The sequence below is a fragment of the Oncorhynchus gorbuscha genome, linkage group LG07 (genome assembly GCF_021184085.1).
Source record: "Oncorhynchus gorbuscha isolate QuinsamMale2020 ecotype Even-year linkage group LG07, OgorEven_v1.0, whole genome shotgun sequence".
Lineage (NCBI taxonomy): Eukaryota > Metazoa > Chordata > Actinopteri > Salmoniformes > Salmonidae > Oncorhynchus > Oncorhynchus gorbuscha.
Genome location: NC_060179.1, coordinates 69,756,665 through 69,777,585, shown reverse-complemented (window position 1 = coordinate 69,777,585; position 20,921 = coordinate 69,756,665). Strand labels below are relative to the sequence as shown.

General features: G+C 41.9%; 1 protein-coding gene across 1 annotated transcript; it reads left to right on the top strand.

The window, feature by feature from the left end:
- Window positions 1-5,014: 5,014 nt before the first annotated feature.
- LOC124040302 lies at window positions 5,015-20,919 on the top strand. The gene is made up of 10 exons (XM_046357364.1): window positions 5,015-6,735; window positions 7,470-7,690; window positions 8,302-8,485; window positions 10,419-10,604; window positions 10,855-13,830; window positions 13,956-14,162; window positions 16,998-17,225; window positions 19,058-19,230; window positions 19,591-19,708; window positions 19,880-20,919. Exons 1-10 carry the CDS (start codon window positions 6,589-6,591, stop codon window positions 20,081-20,083), a joined length of 4,644 nt encoding a protein of 1,547 aa, XP_046213320.1. The 5' UTR covers window positions 5,015-6,588; the 3' UTR covers window positions 20,084-20,919.
- Window positions 20,920-20,921: the final 2 nt, after the last annotated feature.

Below are 20,921 nucleotides of genomic sequence, written 5' to 3'. Positions count from 1 at the left end.
TCGAAGTTGTCATTGTCATGAAGAAATGCTGATAACCAAGCAAAAGAGTTCTAATACGTTTTTAATTGATTGTATATGTAACGCTTTTCCAGACCCTCAAAGCGCTTTATATAGTAAAAAGGAAACTCACCTCAACTACCAAGTATCCCATGGTCCAGATGCAGACATCACCAACACCACTGTAGCTAGAGCATTTAATTTACAGTTAGAGCTCTGTTCAGTCTGTATGACTGAAGCGTTACAGATTGCGCGCTAGAAATGTAAAGCCGACATGCTGTGTTTACCGTGAATGCTGTGTTTACCGTGAATGCTGTGTTTACCGTGAATGCAGTGCTTACCGTGAATGCAGTCTCTGCTAACGAGGAAACATTGCCTTTACATTTCAATCACGCTGTAACGCGGAACTTCCGCGATACAGATTGAATAGAGCCCTTAATTTGCCACATTTCACAAAGTGTGGACGTTTCAAACTGAAAGTTTAAAATGTGAGTAAGGCAGAAGAGACAGTGGATAGAGGAGGAGTGGATAGAGGAGGAGTGGATAGAGGAGGAGTGGATAGAGGAGGAGTGGATAGAGGAGGAGTGGATAGAGGAGGAGTGGATAGAGGAGGAGTGGATAGAGGAGGAGTGGATAGAGGAGGAGTGGATAGAGGAGGAGTGGATAGAGGAGGAGTGGATAGAGGAGGAGTGGATAGAGGAGGAGTGGATAGAGGAGGAGTGGATAGAGGAGGAGTGGATAGAGGAGGAGTGGATAGAGGAGGAGTGGATAGAGGAGGAGTGGATAGAGGAGGAGTGGATAGAGGAGGAGTGGATAGAGGAGGAGTGGATAGAGGAGGAGTGGATAGAGGAGGAGTGGATAGAGGAGGAGTGGATAGATGGCATAAACAGATATACTCATCATTTTTTAGCTCAAAGAAGCATTCCACTTGTCGCCACTAAGTTAATAATCTCTCCAGTGTTGTGTGCCAGAGGAGAAGGTCCATCAATTAGATGATAGTCTGGAAAATTTCACAAATCATGGTATTTAAAAAAATTATAATAATTTTAACTGTATCCTTTCATATGAGTGGAAAGGTTTACATTATACCTTTAAATTGCCATTATACCTATGTAACTACATAGAAAGAACTGTATAAACAACATTGTAGTTACAGTAGTGATAGAGTATTGGCATAGGGCTATGCATTAGATGCAAATTAGAACATTTTGGTTTACAGTTCAAATGTGTAATTTAACCCACATCCCGCCAATCTTTTGAAGCTACAACAAATGTTGTAAAGGAGAAGTGGAATATAGGCTACATTCTTTGAGAATGAAGTGTCAAAAGCTGTTTTGGCAAAGAGCTATCGCTCAGATATCCACATGATCAATCACAAGCATAGCCTGTTTCAAATTTCAGTAAACATGTTTTTATGATCCTCAATGTAGGATCATATGTTGATTATAATGCCAGACATGACAATGACTAAATAGAAATTGGCTATACAGCTCAAACAGGTCTGGGACCAGGCTAGAGCGATACCAAACTGTATAGGATGTTTTACTCTACATTGCCGGAAGAACACAGCCTAGATCCAAACTGAATTGTTCCGTTTCACTATTGAGTTCATGTTTGCCACAGTTTTACAATAGTGAAGCTGAATAATTCAGTTAGAATCGAGGCTAGGATGAATATCTGAGATCAGAGTAAACTATACCAACCTACAGTTGAAGTTGGAAGTTTACATACACTTAGGTTGGAGTCATTAAATCTTGTTTTTCAACCACTACACAAATTTCTTGTTCACAAACTATAGTTTTAGCAAGTTGGTTAGGACATCTACTTTGTGCATGACACAAGTCATTTTTCCAATAATTGTTTACAGACAGATTATTTCACTTATAATTCACTGTGTCACAATTCCAGTGGGTCAGACGTTTACATACACTAAGTGCCTTTAAACAGCTTGGAAAATTTCAGAAAATGATGTCATGGCTTTAGAAGCTTCTGATAGGCTAATTGACATCATTTGAGTTAATTGGAGGTTTACCTGTGGGTGTATTTCAAGGCCTACCTTCACACTCAGTGCCTCTTTGCTTGACATCATGGGAAAATCAATAGAAATCAGCCAAGACCTCAGAAAAAAAAATGTAGACCTCCACAAGTCTGGTTCATCCTTGGGAGCAATTTCCAAACGCCTGAAGGTACCGCTTTCACCTGTACAAACAATAGTATGCAAGTATAAACACCATGGGACCACGCAGCCGTCATACCGCTCAGGAAAGAGACGCATTCTCTCTTCTAGAAATGAACTTACTTTGGTGCGAAAAGTGCAAATCAATCCCAGAACAACAGCAAAGGACCTTGTGAAGATGCTCGAGGAAACAGGTACAAAAGTATCTATATTCACTGTAAAACGAGACCTATATCAACATAACCTGAAAGGCAGCTCAACAAGGAAGAAGCCACTGCTCAAAAACCTCCATAAAAAAGCCAGACTATGGTTTGCAACTGCACATGGGGACAAAGATTGTACTTTTTGGAGAAATGTCCTCTGGTTTGATGAAACAGAAATAGAAGTGTTTGGCCATAATGACCATCGTTATGTTTGGAGGAAAAAGGGGGAGGAGTGGCAGCATCATGTTGTGGGGGTGCTTTGCTGCAGGAGGGACGGGTGCATTTCACAAAATAGATGGCATTATGAGGGAGGAAAATTATGTGGATATATTGAAGCAACATCACAAGACATCAGTCAGGAAGTTCAAGCTTGGTCGCAAATGGGTCTTCCAAATGGACAATGACCCCAAGCATACTTCCAAAGTTGTGGCAAAATGGCTTAAGGACAATGAAGTCAAGGGATTGGAGTGGCCATCACAAAGCCCTGACCTCCATCCTATAGAACATTTGTGGGCAGAAATTAAAAAGCGTGTGCGAGCAAGGAGGCCAACAAACCTGACTCAGTTACACCAGCTCTGTAAGAAGGAATGGGCCAAAATTCACCCAACTTATTGTTGAAAGCTTGTGGAAGACTACCCGAAACATTTGACCCAAGTTAAACAATTTACAGGAAATGCTAACAAATACTAATTGAGTGTATGTGAACTTCTGACCCACTGGGAATGTGATGAAAGAAATACAAGCTGAAATAAATCATTATCTCTATTATTATTCTGACATTTAACATTCTTAAAATGAAGTGGTTATCCTAACTGACCTAAAACATACATTTTTACTAGGATTAAATGTCAGGAATTGTGATAAACTGAGTTTAAATGTATTTGGCTAAGGTGTATGTAAACTTACGACTTCAACTATACCTACCTACACCCATTAGTAGATGCCCAGGGCATTTAACACCTACATACACCCATTAGTAGAGGCCCAGGGCATTTAATACCTACATACACCCATTAGTAGATGCCCAGGGCATTTAATACCTACATACACCCATTAGTAGAGGCCCAGTGCATTTAGTACCTACATACACCCATTAGTAGAGGCCCAGGGCATTTAATACCTACCTACACCCATTAGTAGAGGCCCAGGGCATTTAATACCTACCCACACCCATTAGTAGAGGCCCAGGGCATTTAATACCTACCTACACCCATTACTAGAGACCAATGGTATTGTATACCTAGCTACACCCATTACTAGAGGCCCCTTCCCATGACAGAGAAACAGGGCTGAGTAATACCCTTAAAATAGCAAGGTTAGGGAATATGCTTCACTCTACTCCATCACCATGCATAAACTACTAGCTATTTAAGGCTTATGAGAGCATCCAGTTTTGAAGTCAACATGTTTGAATGTAAGTGTTTGAAACTGATACGACTGAATCATCTGGAATTCTCCCATTAAAGCTACAATCTGGAAGACATGTTTTGAGGTAACGGTATACAGCTGAAGGATGGGTCCTATATACAGTGGGGCAAAAAAGTATTTAGTCAGCCACCAATTGTGCAAGTTCTCCCACGTAAAAAGATGAGAGGCCTGTAATTTTCATCATAGGTACACTTCAACTATGACAGACAAAATGAGAGAAAAAAATCCAGAAAATCACATTGTAGGATTTTTTATGAATTTATTTGCAAATTATGGTGGAAAATAAGTATTTGGTCAACAACAAAAGTTTATCTCAATACTTTGTTATATACCCTTTGTTGACAATGACAGAGGTCAAATGTTTTCTGTAAGTCTTCACAAGGTTTTCACACACTGTTGCTGGTATTTTGGCCCATTCCTCCATGCAGATCTCCTCTAGAGCAGTAATGTTTTGGGGCTGTTGCTTGGCAACACAGACTTTCAACTCCCTCCAAAGATTTTCTATGGGGTTGAGATCTGGAGACTGGCTAGGCCACTCCAGGACCTTGAAATGCTTCTTACGAAGCCATTCCTTCGTTGCCCAGGCGGTGTGTTTGGGATCATTGTCATGCTGAAAGACCCAGCCACGTTTCATCTTCAATGCCCTTGCTGATGGTAGGCTTTGCTACTTTGGTCCCAGCTCTCTGCAGGTCATTCACTAGGTCCCCCCGTGTGGTTCTGGGATTTTTGCTCACTGTTCTTGTGATCATTTTGACCCCACGGGGTGAGATCTTGCGTGGGAGCCCCAGATCGATGGAGATTATCAGTGGTCTTGTATGTCTTCCATTTCCTAATAATTGCTCCCACAGTTGATTTCTTCCAACTAAGCTGCTTACCTATTGCAGATTCAGTCTTCCCAGCCTGGTGCAGGTCTACAATTTTGTTTCTGGTGTCCTTTGACAGCTCTTTGGTCTTGGCCATAGTGGAGTTTGGAGTGTGACTGTTTGAGGTTGTGGACAGGTGTCTTTTATACTGATAACAAGTTCAAACAGGTGCCATTAATACAGGTAACGAGTGGAGGACAGAGGAGCCTCTTAAAGAAGAAGTTACAGGTCTGTAAGAGACAAATCTTGCTTGTTTGTAGGTGACCAAATACTTATTTTCCACCATAATTTGCAAATAAATGTACTAAAAATCCTACGTTATTTTCTGGATTTTTTTTCTGATTTTGTCTGTCATAGTTGAAGTGTACGTACCTATGATGAAAATTACAGGCCTCTCATCTTTTTAAGTGGGAGAACTTGCACAATTGGTGGCTGACTAAATACTTGTTTGCCCCACTGTATAAAGAAAGCTACAATCTGGGATAAAAAAAAGACAAATTACAGCAATGCCACTTGTTTTGGTGATGGTATACAGCTGAGGGGATAGGTGGTATAATAATTTTTAATGACCATGGAACAGATTCCCAGAATGCACCTTTTAAAGCACATATCTATTTGAGAAAGGGACCATTAATCCATTGTAAGAGACCCATAACCCTGTAAACACCAGTGTCTCTTTCTCAAAGTGTGGATATGTGTTATCTGATTAGATGAGTAAACCCAATTTAATCTAAAGCTTTCCTGACATGGAATGATGTAATTGATGAACAATGAGATAGATGTGTGTGGATGTGAGATGTTTTAAAAGCGCACACCTGTCAATTTAAAAGGGTTGAAAAGATTCTGAATGTGCAATCCCAAATGTTGCATGTGCTAGGCAGAGGCGCAACTTTGGTTTTAGATGTGGGGGGGCCCATAATTTGTTTTATTTTATCCAGTCGTATAAACACTCCAAACAGCCTACCCGACCACTCGGATGCGTCCGCATGGTCCAAAGCACATTGAAGTGGATTTAACAAGTGACATCAATAAGGGGTCATAGCTTTCACCTGGTCAGTCTATGTCATGGAATGAGCAGGTGTTCCTAATGTTTTGTACACTCAGTCTATATAAACAGCCTTGGGCGTTTCAGAGAGGCTTTTGTGTGATAATTAAATTAGGCTCTATTCAATTTGTATCGCTGAAGTGTTACAGATTGCGCACTAACATTTTTACGGTAATTTCCTATTGAGCTGACATCTGCAGTGTTTACCGTGAATACAGTCTCCACTAACGTGGGAACAATGCCTTTTACATTTGAACTTTTGCTATACGGATTGAATAGAGCCCTAAGTTATGTAGAGCTTTTTGAAAGCTGAATTGTGTGGTGTTCCTTTAGAAGTCTAAAAGGCTGAGACACTTTACTGTGCTTACTATGATGGCATTGTCTTTATCAATCATGCTGCATTGATCTCTGATTGATTGGTTAGAAATACATCCTATATTTTAATGTCACCCATTCATTTCACTGGCATGGCAAGTACTGTACACATTCACCATCTCCTCTGCACCTGATATAGTTACCTAATGGAAACTTGACATGTTTTTTGTATTTTAACTGTGATGGTTTCGTTCTTTACTTGTATATTGTTTCACCTTTATCACACCATAGGTATTTGAATTTTGTTTAAGATATACTACTGTCACTGAATTATCATTTGTATAAAAGTATTGATCTACATGTTTGATGTTTAAACTCATGTTCAAGCTGTATATTTATCTGTTGATACATTTTAGATTAAAACGAAGTTCTCTTCTTTTTTTAAATCAAGAAATGTTCTCCAACTTTGACGTTGTTATAGCTGTACCTGTTTGCGGTGTATGGCGCCCTCTTGTGGCAGACAGATGGTACTTTTCTCACAGTAAAAATTAGAAGGGGGAAATGTCATCTGATACTGGTTGCCATGAAACACTCACATTAAGCACAGCGCTTCTCACTCAGTTGCATCTAAATAATGAATGTGAGATGAAACAACTAGACTACAGCGCCATGCTGCAACAGTTGCAGACAGAGCTGTCATCCTCACAGGTAAATTCAGCATTTAATTTATTGAAAGCTTTCATCCTCACTTATTACGAAAATGAAAGACTTTGAAACGTCTGCTTACAAAGTATTTAGTTAAAGGTAGACAGCAATATGAGGTTGAACGTGTTATGTTTGCTCCTTGTATAATGACAAACCAGGGTATAGGTTTAACTAGTTTTAATGAACATATACTTCAGCTAGAAAACTTTAGCCATGCAAGGCATTCTTCAACCTCCTTCCCCCGCATAACCTGCTGGGTAACGTAGTCTTAATGTTATTAACACATAACGTCTCTGCTGTTTTGGTCCGGTGGCTACCACGCTATAAACAGCGTGAAGTTAATCCGTGCACAGATACTAGATTCTAGACTGAGAGAGCATCGAAAAGTCTTGCATCTCACTCGTCGCAATTTCTGCGGCGCTGCTCGTGGCAACGTCATTCCGCTGGGTTAAAAACATATTGTAATGAAACAGCAGGGAGCAAGTCTCAAACACTCAACCTTCTAGCGCGCTATCGACTGTGCCCCAAAAGCAAGCTCGAGTGGCAGAGTCGATATCCGCGCTTTTAACCAAGGGTCGTTACAATATGTTTAGAAGTTGTTTATAAGGAGACCTAATGTAGTTACCAATGTTAAAAACACCTGCAAATACAAACTAATCAACATGATTGGCTATCTGTATCATTTGTAAATTAAACTTAATATAACATTACTAACCTCCTGGCTATCACTCCTGCAGTACCAGTGTCCAGGTATGGCATCTTTCCTAGACCAGGCTAGCCTGATAAAGACAGCTGCTATAGAGAAGGTGGTGGCCCCCATCTCAGTACACCTGGTCCACCTGGTCCTGCTGTGTGAGAGGGCAGAGGGGCTGGAGGGACCAGAGCAGTTCACCCAGCTAGAGGGAGAAGCCCAGGCTGTGGCCAGAGCCACCATGAACATGGCCGCAGTTGCCTACAGGTGGTGGGACTATGCATTCCAATTCACTCTATCCTTCGTCTTAAAGTGTGTACTGCTTCCCTTGCATACATGTATTTAAAAAACAAAGGACAGGTAGTCTATAATAAATATGGTTGAAGCTCCGCATAAAACATAATATAATATATATATATATATATATAATATAGATTTATATATATATATATATAATATAGATTTTACAAGACAGGTATATTATCTTGCTTCTACCTGAACTGGCTTCTTCTGGTCTAGCATGACACACATTTGTTGACTCCATCTGCTATTGCAAAACAGGAAGAATGTCTTTTAGTCATCTGAGCAGGAATCGGTTAATTGAAGCCAGACTTTATTTTCTAAACATAACAACATGCAAAGTTTGTCATGAACATCACAGGGTGAAAAATATGAATACCATACAGAACTGTGAGTGCCCTGAGTAATAACAACAAGCCTGTAATCCAAACTGATATGCTCCATTTTACCAGAGCCTTTTATTGCATATAGAAATAGATGGCTCTGCTGATGGCTCATATCCATTTGGTTTCCAGGCTAAATAACAACATCATTAAATGAAAACCAGGCTGTTTTTTTCTCTCTCGCTCTTTTCCAAGACATTCAGAAGCCTCAGATGATGAGGTAATGAGGACAAAGATGTCATCCCTAGTGGAGCCGATGACTGTGTCTGGACAGCATGTCCTCCTGGCAGCCCAGAAACTCAGTATCCAGCCCAGCCTAGCCGAGCACAGAGAGGAGCTCATCACTGCAACACAGAATGTTCTGCTAGGAGTGGTCAAAGTACAGTAACATTAGCCTATGTAGTGACACTTTTCTTAAAGTCTGCAGGTACAAACATGGACAAAAGTTTTGAGAATGACACAAATATTAGTTTTCACAAAATCTGCTGCCTCAATTTGTATGATGGCAGTTTGCATATACTCCAGAATGTTATGAAGAGTGATCAGATGAATTGCAATTAATTACAAAGTCGCTCTTTGCCATGCAAATGAACTGAATCCCCCCCAAAAATTTCCACTGCTTTTCAGCCCTGCCACAAAAGGACCAGCTGACATGTCAGTCATTCTCTCGTTAACACAGGTGTGAGTGTTGACGAGGACAAGGCTGGAATCACTCTGTCATGCTGATTGAGTTGGAATAACAGACTGGAAGCTTCAAAAGGAGGGTGGTGCTTAGAATCATTGTTCTTCCTCTGTCAACCATGGTTACCTGCAAGGAAACACGTGCCGTCATCATTGCTTTGCACAAAAAGGGCTTCACAGGCAAGGATATTGCTGCCAGTAAGATTGCACCTAAATCGACCATTTATCGGATCATCGAGAACTTCAAGGAGAGCGGTTCAACTGTTGTGAAGAAGGCTTCAAGGCGCTCAAGAAAGTCCAGCAACTGCCAGGACCGTCTCCTAAAGTTGATTCAGCTGCGGGATCGGGGCACCACCAGTACAGAGCTTGCTCAGGAATGGCAGCAGGCAGGTGTGAGTGCATCTGCACACACAGTGAGGCGAAGACTTTTGGAGGATGGCCTGGTGTCAAGAAGGGCAGCAAAGAAGCCACTTCTCTCCAGAAAAAACATCAGGGAAAGACTGATATTCTGCAAAGGTACAGGGACTGCTGAGGACTGTGGTAAAGTCATTTTCTCTGATGAATCCCCTTTCCGATTGTTTGGGCCATCCGGAAAAAAGCTTGTCAGAGGAGACAAGGTGAGCGCTACCATCAGTCCTGTGTCATGCCAACAGTAAAGCATCCTGAGACCATTCATGTGTGGGGTTGCTTCTCAGCCAAGGGAGTGGGCTCACTCACAATTTTGCCTAAGAACACAGCCATGAATAAAGAATGGTACCTCCGAGAGCAACTTCTCCCAACCATCCAGGAACAGTTTGGTGACGAACAATGCCTTTTCCAGCATGATGGAGCACCTTGCCATAAGGCAAAGGTGATAACTAAGTGGCTCGGGGAACAAAACATCAATATTTTGGGTCCATGGCCAGGAAACTCCCCAGACCTTAATCCCATTGAGAACTTGTGGTGAATCCTCAAGAGGCGGGTGGACAAACGAAAACCCACAAATTCTGACAAACTCCAAACATTGATTATGCAAGAATGGGCTGGCATCAGTCAGGATGTGGCCCAGAAGTTAATTGACAGCATGCCAGGGCGGATTGCAGAGGAATTGTAAAAGAAGGGTCAACACTGCAAATATTGACTCTTTGCATCAACTTCATGTAATTGTCAATAAAAGCCTTTGACACTTATGAAATGCTTGTAATTATACTTCAGTATTCCATAGTAACATCTGACAAAAATATCTAAAGACAAAAGTTAAAATTAATTTGTGTCATTCAAAACGTTTGGCTACGACTGTATACCGTGTTATGGTGAAGTTATAAGAATTGTTATGACTTGTCATTGTAAGACTTGTGATGAGCATGAATGAACCCATTATAATGTGTTATAAACATGAACTGTTCTTCGTATATACAAACGTATGAATATTAAACAGCATAGAGGATCTGTTTCCAGGTTGTAGAACAACATATGTCATTGGAAAAATAACAACTCTCTGAAAAATATGTGGAGAGTGTTCAAGCAAACCCTTTATAACCCTATAAAGCATGTTGTATAACATTATCATATTCATTAGTAAATGTAATATTATTCAAGTAAACCCTCCAAAAATCATAATTATCGATTATTTATATTCCTATGTCATCTAGATACTTTCAGTGGAAGATGATGCAACAGTGAGAAAGACCATAGCGGCTGCAGACTGGGTGTTGGACTGCCTATCCTCTCTAGCTTCCTCCCTGGACATCCTATCTCTACTGAAGGCCTTCCATCGTTTCACTGAGGCACTGATTCTCCTGAACAACCTGGTAGTGGAACGGGCTGAAGCCCTGCTGGTATGGGGAGGGAACGTGCTCAACTTTTAGCCTGGTCAAGCAGACTGATCGTTTCACTTCAATTGTCAATTGAAACAGAGTGTGAGCTATCGTGAGATCAGGCTACTCAACTCCATCTTCTTGCGTAAAAATAGTGAAAGGGTGTTTGCAGTCAAGTCTGTAACAATGAAAAAAGGGGACCAGCTGAGCACTCACTCAATGTACCTGTAGTTGCAATTGAAGTCTTTGTTTATCTTCTGTTTTCCTACAGGATCCTAGGCAGACGGAGCACTTGCACAACTCTTTGGACTCCTTGAGGAAATGCATCTCTATGCTTCACACGGCTATGGTCACCACTATCAAACACCGAACCAGTGAGCAGGCCCAAGCTGCCAAAACGTACATTCTGGACAGGGTGAAAAGCACGGTGAAAGACATTGTAACTACACTCGAGAGTTATTGCCGTAGAGGGGGTGTTGCCTTAGGTCCGTGTGGGTACTACATTGACAGGCGTGATGCTTTGATAAGGCTACTGGCCAGTTCTTCCTCCTCTTCCTCGATCAGTAACGTTGACAGCCTCTTAAGAGATCTTGTGTTCCACTGCATGGTGGTGGCCAACTCCTCACAAAGGGAGCTTCAGCACTGTGTGGTGGATCATTGCCGACATGTCCTACATCTCTGGTCAGAAATGTCCAGGCTTGTAAAGCTTCCAGAGAATCCTGATGATGATAACCTGAACCAGCATTTACAGAGTATCTGTTTTTCACTGATGCAGCAAATCCAGAATCTTGACAGTGCTATGATGACTGCAGTTCTCTATCAAGTTCTGGACACGTTTGTTACAGGGTCAAGTCCACTCGAAGATCTGGTGAATATGGTTGGACAAGTATTGGAGAATGATTCAGTTGAAGAGTTGCTGGTAGATCCAGTTTCTATCCGTGTATTGCTCATGGATCTTCTAACACAGGCTGATAGGATGATCCAGGTTGCAAGTTTCATCTCGGCTTTCGCCACGGATTCTAAGAGTCTAGAAAATGTGGATAACTCAAGAGCATGCCTCATGCGTCTGAAGGCTGAGATCGAACCTCTTGCACTGGAGTTGGATAAAGACGGTTCAGACTTAGAGAACTGCTTTGAGGCCGTGCAGAAACTCCACGATGTGTGTGAGAGATGGGAAGAGGAGACCGGTCAGCTGCAGGATGCTCTTTGTGACATCATCGATGTTAGAGAATTCACTAGCTTGGCTGTTCACGAGATGGCTAACGACCAGTGTGGATGCGACGCGGCGTATAAAGCCCAGAACCACAAACTGTTCAGAAAGCATGCTGATGACCTTATCTCCCACACAAAACAGGTGGTTCACTCTGTTAGAAGACACATAGACAAGAGTGACAACCCCATCTACCGCAATGGACTCCTAGTTCTGTTGAAACAGGTCGAAGCGTCACAGGCCAAAGTGGTCGGATCTGTCAGAGACATGTGCTCTGGTTCCAGTCTTGATGTGAATGTATACTCTGTCTTTTCAGATCACACATTTGTGGTGATCCAGCACTTTAGAGTGTTAAGAGAAGGGCTGGATGGACAGCAACATCCACACCTCCTCAGTCCACTGCGAGAGGCTGCACGCCAGAGCATAGTCTCATCCTCAGTCCAAGCAAACAATCAGGTTCAAGGATCAGCTATGGATCAGGAAATAAGAGACCTTGGCCTTCAGTTTCCTGTTCTAGATGTTTCAGAAAGGGATTCACCAGTTGAATATAAAGTTGAGTTAACAGAAAAAGAAATTAGAGAGCCTATGATGGCAGACAAAGACTTCAATGATGATTTAAAGGGGCCAGCTGTTTCAGGTGAAGCGAATCCAATCCCAAAGCCTCTTGATTTCGACCTTTTGCCCCTCTTGTATAAGGTTGTGACTGTGACTAAAGAAAAAGATATAACGGTCCTCAACAAAGCCTGTACAGGAGTTCTCAAGCTTTCAAATTGTTACGCTCAGGCTGCGAAAGAAGCTTCAACTATTGTTGATGCTGTCGATAGTCAGACATTGGATATCTTCAGATCAGAGTTAGTGGCCCTGACGCCTCAGTTAGTCCAGACAGCTCAGGAGACTGCGATGAGCTTAGCTATGAGCACGGACAGTCTCTACAAACACAGTACACTGTTCTCTGACCTGATCAACAACATCAGGAAAGTGCTCTTACCAGCTGCTGGAACCTGGTACCATGCCGTTTATTCAATGTTTCATGGTCGTCCACGAAACACGGCCGCCACTGCCATTTCTCAGGAACTCAGCAAAGTCATGAGTTTGTGTGCCGATGTGGTGCAGCTGTTGACGTCGTCTGATATAACGCCACCAAGTGACTGTCAGGAGAGCTTTACAGTTTTGCACAGCAAGCTGAACAAAGCCCATAACAACACAAGAGAGCTGACAGAACTTGCTAGCTCATCAACATCAGGTCAGGCAGATCAACTTGAGGGGCCTTGTATTCTGTGGGCACTGTCAGTCCAAGTTTTACTGAATTCTTTGGATAAGATTTTAGGAACAAGGGAAACATTGATGAGACAGTTGACCCCTCAGAAAAGGTTGGCGGCCATGTCCGAGAACTCACTGCGAATCCAAGAGGCAGCGAGACTGACTAGCGTGAATTGTAAAAGCGCCTACAAAGTGAAAACGTTGACACAACTTCAGGAGGAATTAAAGACTCTCACTGAGGCATACTTACAGGTAGCTGAGGACCTCTGCATTGTATCTCTCTCAGGCATCCTCCAGTTTGCCAGGTCAGAAGTTCTACAAAGACAGCTCCTGATTAAAATGAGGGTGCTATCCGGCCACTTGAACAAAGCAAATAAGGACTATGTCACCGCAATTCAAAATATCGTAAACGTTGCTTATAAGGCTTCCAAGCACCACAAAGATAACAAGACATCCAAGGAGGCCCAAGAAACATTTGAGACTGCTGCAGAGTTGCTTTTCGAGAACGCCAAAGCTGCTACCAAGAGGGTTGAAGACTGTTTCAACTACATTCGCAACCCTCGTGCTCGGATTAACCTGAGGTCCATCAACGATCATCTGTCCTTCCAGATCTCGGATATAGTGAGCCGAGCCAGACTGGTAGTGGAGACCCACTGTATCTACGACTCTCTCAGTCTGGAGATCCAGATACAGTGCTGGTCGGCCAAGGCTCACTTTTTAGCCGAGGAAATCTATAAGGTGGATGGGATAAGCCAGGAGGCTAAGGAACACGTCAAGGTAGAGTTAACTTAGCTCTTTGTTGTTTATATTCCCCTTGTTTTCATTGTTTTAAAGAACACACTGTAACACTTTGAGATTGTTATAAAATAATGTTATAAAATTCTTGTGTTATTCTTATGAAGGTTGGTCTGCAGGGTGGAACACCAGGAGATTCCAAAGAAGGGATGACTGAGAGCAATCTTTCTCCTACTCTGAAGAAGCTTGATTACCAACCAGACATGGCACCCTGGCAGACAACCAATCCAGAGAATATAAATACCACAGAACAGAATTCCAGTATCTGTGGTGCAATGCTCAAATATGAACCTGTGATGGCAACAAAACAGTATGTGAGTATTGAATAGCTGATACTTTAAATATTTTAACTACATAGATACAAGATCATCTACTTTTGTATTGTACGGTATTTGTGCTTTTTCTGTTAGAATTATATTCACATTATATAGAGTATATATAGTTGAAGTCTGAAGTTTACATACACTTGGAGTCATTAAAACTCGTTTTTCAACCACTCCACAAATTTCTTGTTAACAAACTATAGTTTTGGCAAGTCGGTTAGGACATCTACTTTGTGCACGACACAAGTCATTTTTCCAGCAATTGTTTACAGACAGATTATTTCACTTATAATGCACTGTATCACAATTTCAGTGGGTCAGAGGTTTACATACACTAAGTTGACTGTGCCTTTAAACAGCTTGGAAAATTCCAGAAAAGGATGTCATGGCTTTAGAAGCTTCTGATAGGCTAATTGACATAATTTGAGTCAATTTTAGGTGTACTTGTGGATGTATTTCAAGGCCTACCTTCACACTCAGTGCCTTTTTGCTTGACATCATGGTAAAATCAAAAGAAATCAGCCAAGACCTCTGAAAAAAAATTGGAGACCTCCACAACTCTTGTTCATTCTTGGGAGAAATTTCCAAACACCTGAAGGTACCACGTTCATCTGTACAAACAATAGTACGCAAGTATAAACACCATGGGACCACGCAGCCGCCATAACGCTCAGGAAGGAGAAGCGTTCTGTCTCCTAGAGATGAACGTACTTTGATACGAAAAGTGCAAATCAATCTCAGATCAACAGCAAAGGACCTTGTGAAGATGCTGGAGGAAACGGGTACAAAAGTATCTATATCCACAGTGAATCTAATCCTATATTGACATAACCTGAAAGGCACCTCAGCAAAGAAGAAGTCACTGCTCCAAAACCACCATAAAAAAGCCAGGCTACAGTTTGCAACTGCACATGGGGACATAGGTCGTACTTTTTGGAGAAATGTCCTCTGGTCTGATGAAACAAAAATAGAACTGTTTGGCCATAATGATCATAGTTATGTTTGGAGGGAAAAGGAGGAGGCTTGCAAGCTGAACACCATCGCAAACGTGAAGCATGGGGGTGGCAGCATCATGTTGTGGGGGTACTTTGCTGCAGGATGGACTGATGCGCTTCACAAAATGGATGGCATCATGAGGATGGAAAGTTATGTTGATATATTGAGGCAACATCTCAAGACATCAGTCAGGAAGTTCAAGTTTGGTCACAAATGGTTCTTCCAAAAGGACATTGACCCCAAGCATACTTCCAAAGTTGTGGCAAAATGGCTTAAGGACAACAAAGTCAAGGTATTGGAGTGGCCATCACAAAGCCCTGATCTCAATCCTATAGAAAATTTGTGGGCAGAACTGAAAAAGCATGTGTGAGCAAGGAGGCCTACAAACCTGACTCAGTTACACCAGCTCTGTCAGGAGGAATGGGCCTAAATTCACAAATTATTGTGGGAAGCTTGTGGAAGGCTACCCGAAATGTTTGACCCAAGTTAAACTATTTAACTTCTGACCCACTGGGAATGCGATGAAAGAAATAAAAGCTGAAATAAATCATTCTCTCTACTATTATTGTAACATTTCACATTCTTAAAATAAAGTGGTGATCCTAACTGACCTAAGACTGGACATATTTACTAGGATTAAATGTCAGGAATTGTGAAAAACTGAGTTTGGCTAAGGTTTATGTAAACCTGTAGACTTCAACTGTACATTATTATTATTATTATTGAAAATAAAAAACAGATACCTTATTTTCATAAGTATTCAGACCCTTTGCTATGAGACTCAAAATTGTGCTCAGGTGCATCCTGTTTCCATCATTGAGGTGACCCATGAACCCGATAGTCTCTCTGACAGAGCTGCATAGTTCCTCTGTGGAGTTGGGAGAATCTTCCAGAAGGACAACCATCTTTGCAGCACTCCACCAATCATGCCTTTATGGTAGAGTAGCCAAACGGAAGCCACACCTCAGTAAACAGAACATGACAGCCTGCTTGGAATTTGCCAAAAGACACCTCAAGGACTCTCCGACCATGAGAAACAAGATTCTCTGGTCTGATGAAACCAAGATTGAACTCTTTGGCCTGAATGCCAAGCGTCACGTCTGGAGGAAACCTGGCACCATCCCTACGGTGAAGCATGGTGGTGGCAACATCATGCTGTGGGGGTGTTTGTCAGCAGCAGGGACTGGGAGACTAGTCAGGATCGAGGGAAAGATGAACGGAGCAAAGTACAAAGAGATCCTTGATGAAAACCTGCTCCAGAGCACTCAGGAACTCCGACTGGGGCGAAGGTTCACCTTCCAACAGGACAACAACCCTAAACACACAGCCAAGACAAAGCAGGAATGGCTTCGGGAAAGTCTCTGAATGTCCTTGATGTCCCCAGCCAGAGCCCGGACTTGAACCTGATTGAACATCTCTGGAGAGACCTGAAAATAGCTGTACAGCGACGCTCCCCTCCAACCTGACAGAGCTTGAGAAGATCTGCAGAGAAGAATGGGAGAAACTCCCCAAATAAAGGTGTGCCAAGCTTATCGTGTCATACACAAGACTCAAGGCTGTAATCGCTGCCAAAAGTTATTCAACAAAGTACTGAGTAAATGGTTTGAGTACTTCAGTTATATTTCAGTTTTCTATTTTTTAATACATTTGCAAAAAATGCGAAAACTTTTTTTGCTATGTTATTATGGGGTATTTAGTGTAGATTGATGAGGGGGAAAAAACAATTTAATGAATTTTAGAATAAGGATGTAAGGTAACAAAATGTGGAAAAAATAAAGGGTTCTGAATACTTTCCAAATGCACTGTATACATTCCCATCTTTCTTTGCAGGATGCCCCAAGGTCTGCATTCTTCAGAGACACCCTATCCCTGACTTACCTCACCCCTTCCTTCACCTACACCACAATCACCCCATCTCTTACCTACACCGCCTTGTTCCTCAAACAAGAGACAGACAGGTGGGACGCTCGGGGCAACCGTATCGTTCAGGTAACCAGGGAGATTGCAGACCAGATCTACCACATGGCCCAGTACCTGAGGAGGAAAGGGCCTATACTGGTAATGGCAATCAATCAATATTTTTTTTTTTTCACACTCTCGATAGGTGCAGTGAAATGTATGGTTTTACAGGGTCAGCCATAGTAGTAAGGCGCCGCTGGAGCAAATTAGGGTTAAGTGCCTTGCTCAATGGCACATCGGCCGATTTATCACCTTGTCGGCTCAGATATTTCATCTTTCGGTTACTGGCCCACAGGCAAGGTGGTTTAATAGATTTATTTTCATGGTTGGACATAAAAGACTGTAAAAACACCAGGAAATCAGCTCCAAGTGATTTTAATTTAACAAATCCGTTCCCAAGTATTCCCAAACATAATCGAGACATGTGATCGTATATAAATGTAATCAAGGTTTGAAATTATTATGTTATAGTGAAATATTATATCAGTTTTTTTTTTTTTTTTTTTACCTTTATTTAACCAGGCAAGTCAGTTAAGAACACATTCTTATTTTCAATGACGGCCTGGGAACAGTGGGTTAACTGCCTGTTCAGGGGCAGAACGACAGATTTGTACCTTGTCAGCTCGGGGGGTTTGAACTCGTAACCTTCCGGTTACACTCTAACCACTAGGCTACGCTGCCGTTTGGGCTTCTTGTAGTCAATTTGCAGTCTACAAATGATTTGTAACTATGCTCTAGCCGCTAGGCTACCTGACACCAATAATCAATCTGTTTATTGTATTTAGTGCAGTCAGGACGAATTCTGAATGCCTGAATATTTGCTATTTATTTGTCCGTATTAAGCTTTTTCTTATAAGTATATGGACACTCCGTCAAATGAATGGATTCAACTATTTCAGCCGCACCATCATAGAGTGCCACCTTTCCAACAAGTCAGTTTTCACATTTCTGCCCTGCTAGAGCTGCCCCGGTCAATTGTAAGTGATGTTATTCTGAAATGTAAACGTCTAGGAGCAACAACGGCTCAGCTGCGAAGTGGTAGGCCACATAAGCTCACATAACGGGACTGCCGAGTGCTGAAGCGCGTAGCGTGCAAAAATTGTCTGTCCTCGGTTGCAACACTCACTATCGAGTTCCAAACTGCCTCTGGAAGCAACGTCAGCACAACTGTTCGTCAGCAGCTTCATGGAATGGGTTTCCATGTCAGAGCAGCCGCACACAGGACTAAGATCACCATGCGCAAAGCCAAGAATTGGCTGGAGTGGTGTAAAGCTTGTCGCCATTGGACTCTGGAGCAGTGGAAACACGTTCTCTGGAGTGATGAATCATGCTTCACCATCAGTCAGACGAATCTGGGTTTGGCGGATACCAGGAGAACGCTACCTGGCCAAATGCATAGTGCCAACTGTGGAGGAGGAATAATGATCTGGGGCTGTTTATCATGGTTTGCGCTAGGCCCCTTAGTACCAGTGAAGGGAAATCTTAACGCTGCAGCATACAATGCCATTCTAGATTATTATGGCTTCCAACTTTGTGGCAACAGTTTGGGGAAGGTCCTTTCCTGTTTCATCATGACAATGCCCCCGTGCACAAAGAGGTCCATACAGAAATGGTTTGTCGAGATCGGTGTGGAAGAACTTGACTGACCTCAACCCCATCGAACACCTTTGGGATTAATTGGAACGTTGACTGTGAGCCAGGCCTAATCGCCCAACATCAGTGCCCAACCTCACTAATGCTCTTGTAGCTGAATGGAAGCAAGTCCCCGCAGCAATGTTCCAACATCTAGTGGAAAGCCTTCACTGAAGAGTGGAGGCTGTTATAGCAGCAAAGGGGGGACCAACTCCATATTAATGCCCATGACTTTAGAATGTGTTTGACGAGCAAGTGTCAACATACTTTTGGACATGTAGTGTTGATCTATATTACAGAGCAAAGAGATGTTTGTCAACACAGCAAAAGGCGTGGTCTCAAATTGCCAATACATCACCCACTTTGTGAGGGTCATATCAAACCACTGTCTGGACAAACAGTGCACTGCTGAACTGTCTCTCAGAGTGGAACAGATTCTCACCATCACCAACCAACTCACTATAATCTCCAGGTGAGCGATCAATCATTCAAACCAATCAATTCAATGTATTTATAAAACACCTTTTACACCAGCAGATGTATTGCACTATAGACAACTTATGTAGACGTTACCTTCCCAACAAGAAACATTTTGCCTTATAGAATAGCAGTCAAAATACCTGAATATAATTTGTGGGAGTCCTTCAAGGGTCCATACTTGGTCCCTTCCTATTCTAATTTACATCAATGATCTTCACCTCGTTTCCAGTTCTGTATTTTTCATACTGTTCACTTGTAAAAATCATGTATTTATATTATACAAACATCCACAGAATCCAATATCCTAAAGTAGATCAGAACTAATACAAGTTACATACATCTATTTCTTCAGTGTTAATGCATTGACCCCTGGAAGCAAGTCTTCAGATGAGATCCTTGTGAAGAATGCCCAGAACCTGCTTCAGATAGTTCTGCATGGGGTCAGAGCAGCAGAGACAGCCTGCATCAAGGTAATAACAACTACCGGGAGATGTACAGATTCACCGTGGGAGATGTATACATTCCCTGCCCCATAAATGTATGGATTCCCTGGTAAATAGGGAATGTATATATTTCCTGGTAAATGTATAGATTTCCCGATTTGACACATTAACCATAACAGATAGCAATCTGCCAAACAGGGTTTGAAACAGCCGGAGCCCAACTCAGATGGGGTGGAGGCAGCAGCGCTCTGTTTCCAGTGGAAGAGGAACCTACAAATGCATCGAGCCCAGCAGAACTGTAATTCAGACACGGATGATCTTGGCCTGAGGAGAACCTCCCAGCACAGAGAATCCCCCAGCCTGGCCCCTCCTATTCACATACAGAAACAGGGATTCAAGTGAACGTGTCAAACCCCATGGACTGGACACCAGGAACTACTTGTTGCTACCATGTAAACTTATGGATCATGTCCACAGGACACAAAACTTTGGGGAAATGTAATGAAATAACTTCCAGTGTCCAGCACTTTGTTCCTATGACAAAAGTTTTGTGACCACATTTCTTAAATACTAGATATGTTAGCAAGCACATGATGTGCAATGCATTATACTTCATAGAAATGTTTGGCTGTAAAGGCTATTTTGAAAATAGCAAAAAGTTTAATATCAAGGAATGTGTATTTGAAATATTTTGGGGATCAGAGCAATCTTGAGGGAATCCTATTTGTGTCAGAAAAGGATGTTCATATGATAGGTAAGATATACAAAACTTGCAGAGATCCTATCCAACTGACAATCTCTGACAAAAAAAGATAAACTATTGGAACCAAGACTTAAAAATAACTGATATTGGTACAAGATTGAGGGAATGTTGGAACATAACTAACGAAATTACAGTTAACAAAAATGTACGCTTAATCCAGTATAAACTAATGTTTTTAATTCATTACACGAGACAAAATTCACAAATTCTACAGCACAATGGCAGAGTCATGTCTTAAGTGTAAAACGAACAATGACTCAATAATCCATGCCTTCTGGGAATGCTATAAAGTCCCAAAGTTATTGGCAGAGTTAGAAAGATGTCTGTCAGAAGCATTAGAATGTAAATGTACTTTTAATCTGTCTGCATATGAGGGGGCAGTGAGATACCCGATGGGTTGGACCATATTTTTCTTGTCAATTATCTTGAAAAGATGTATAGTTACAAGCTGGAAATCAACCAATCCTCCATCGTTAA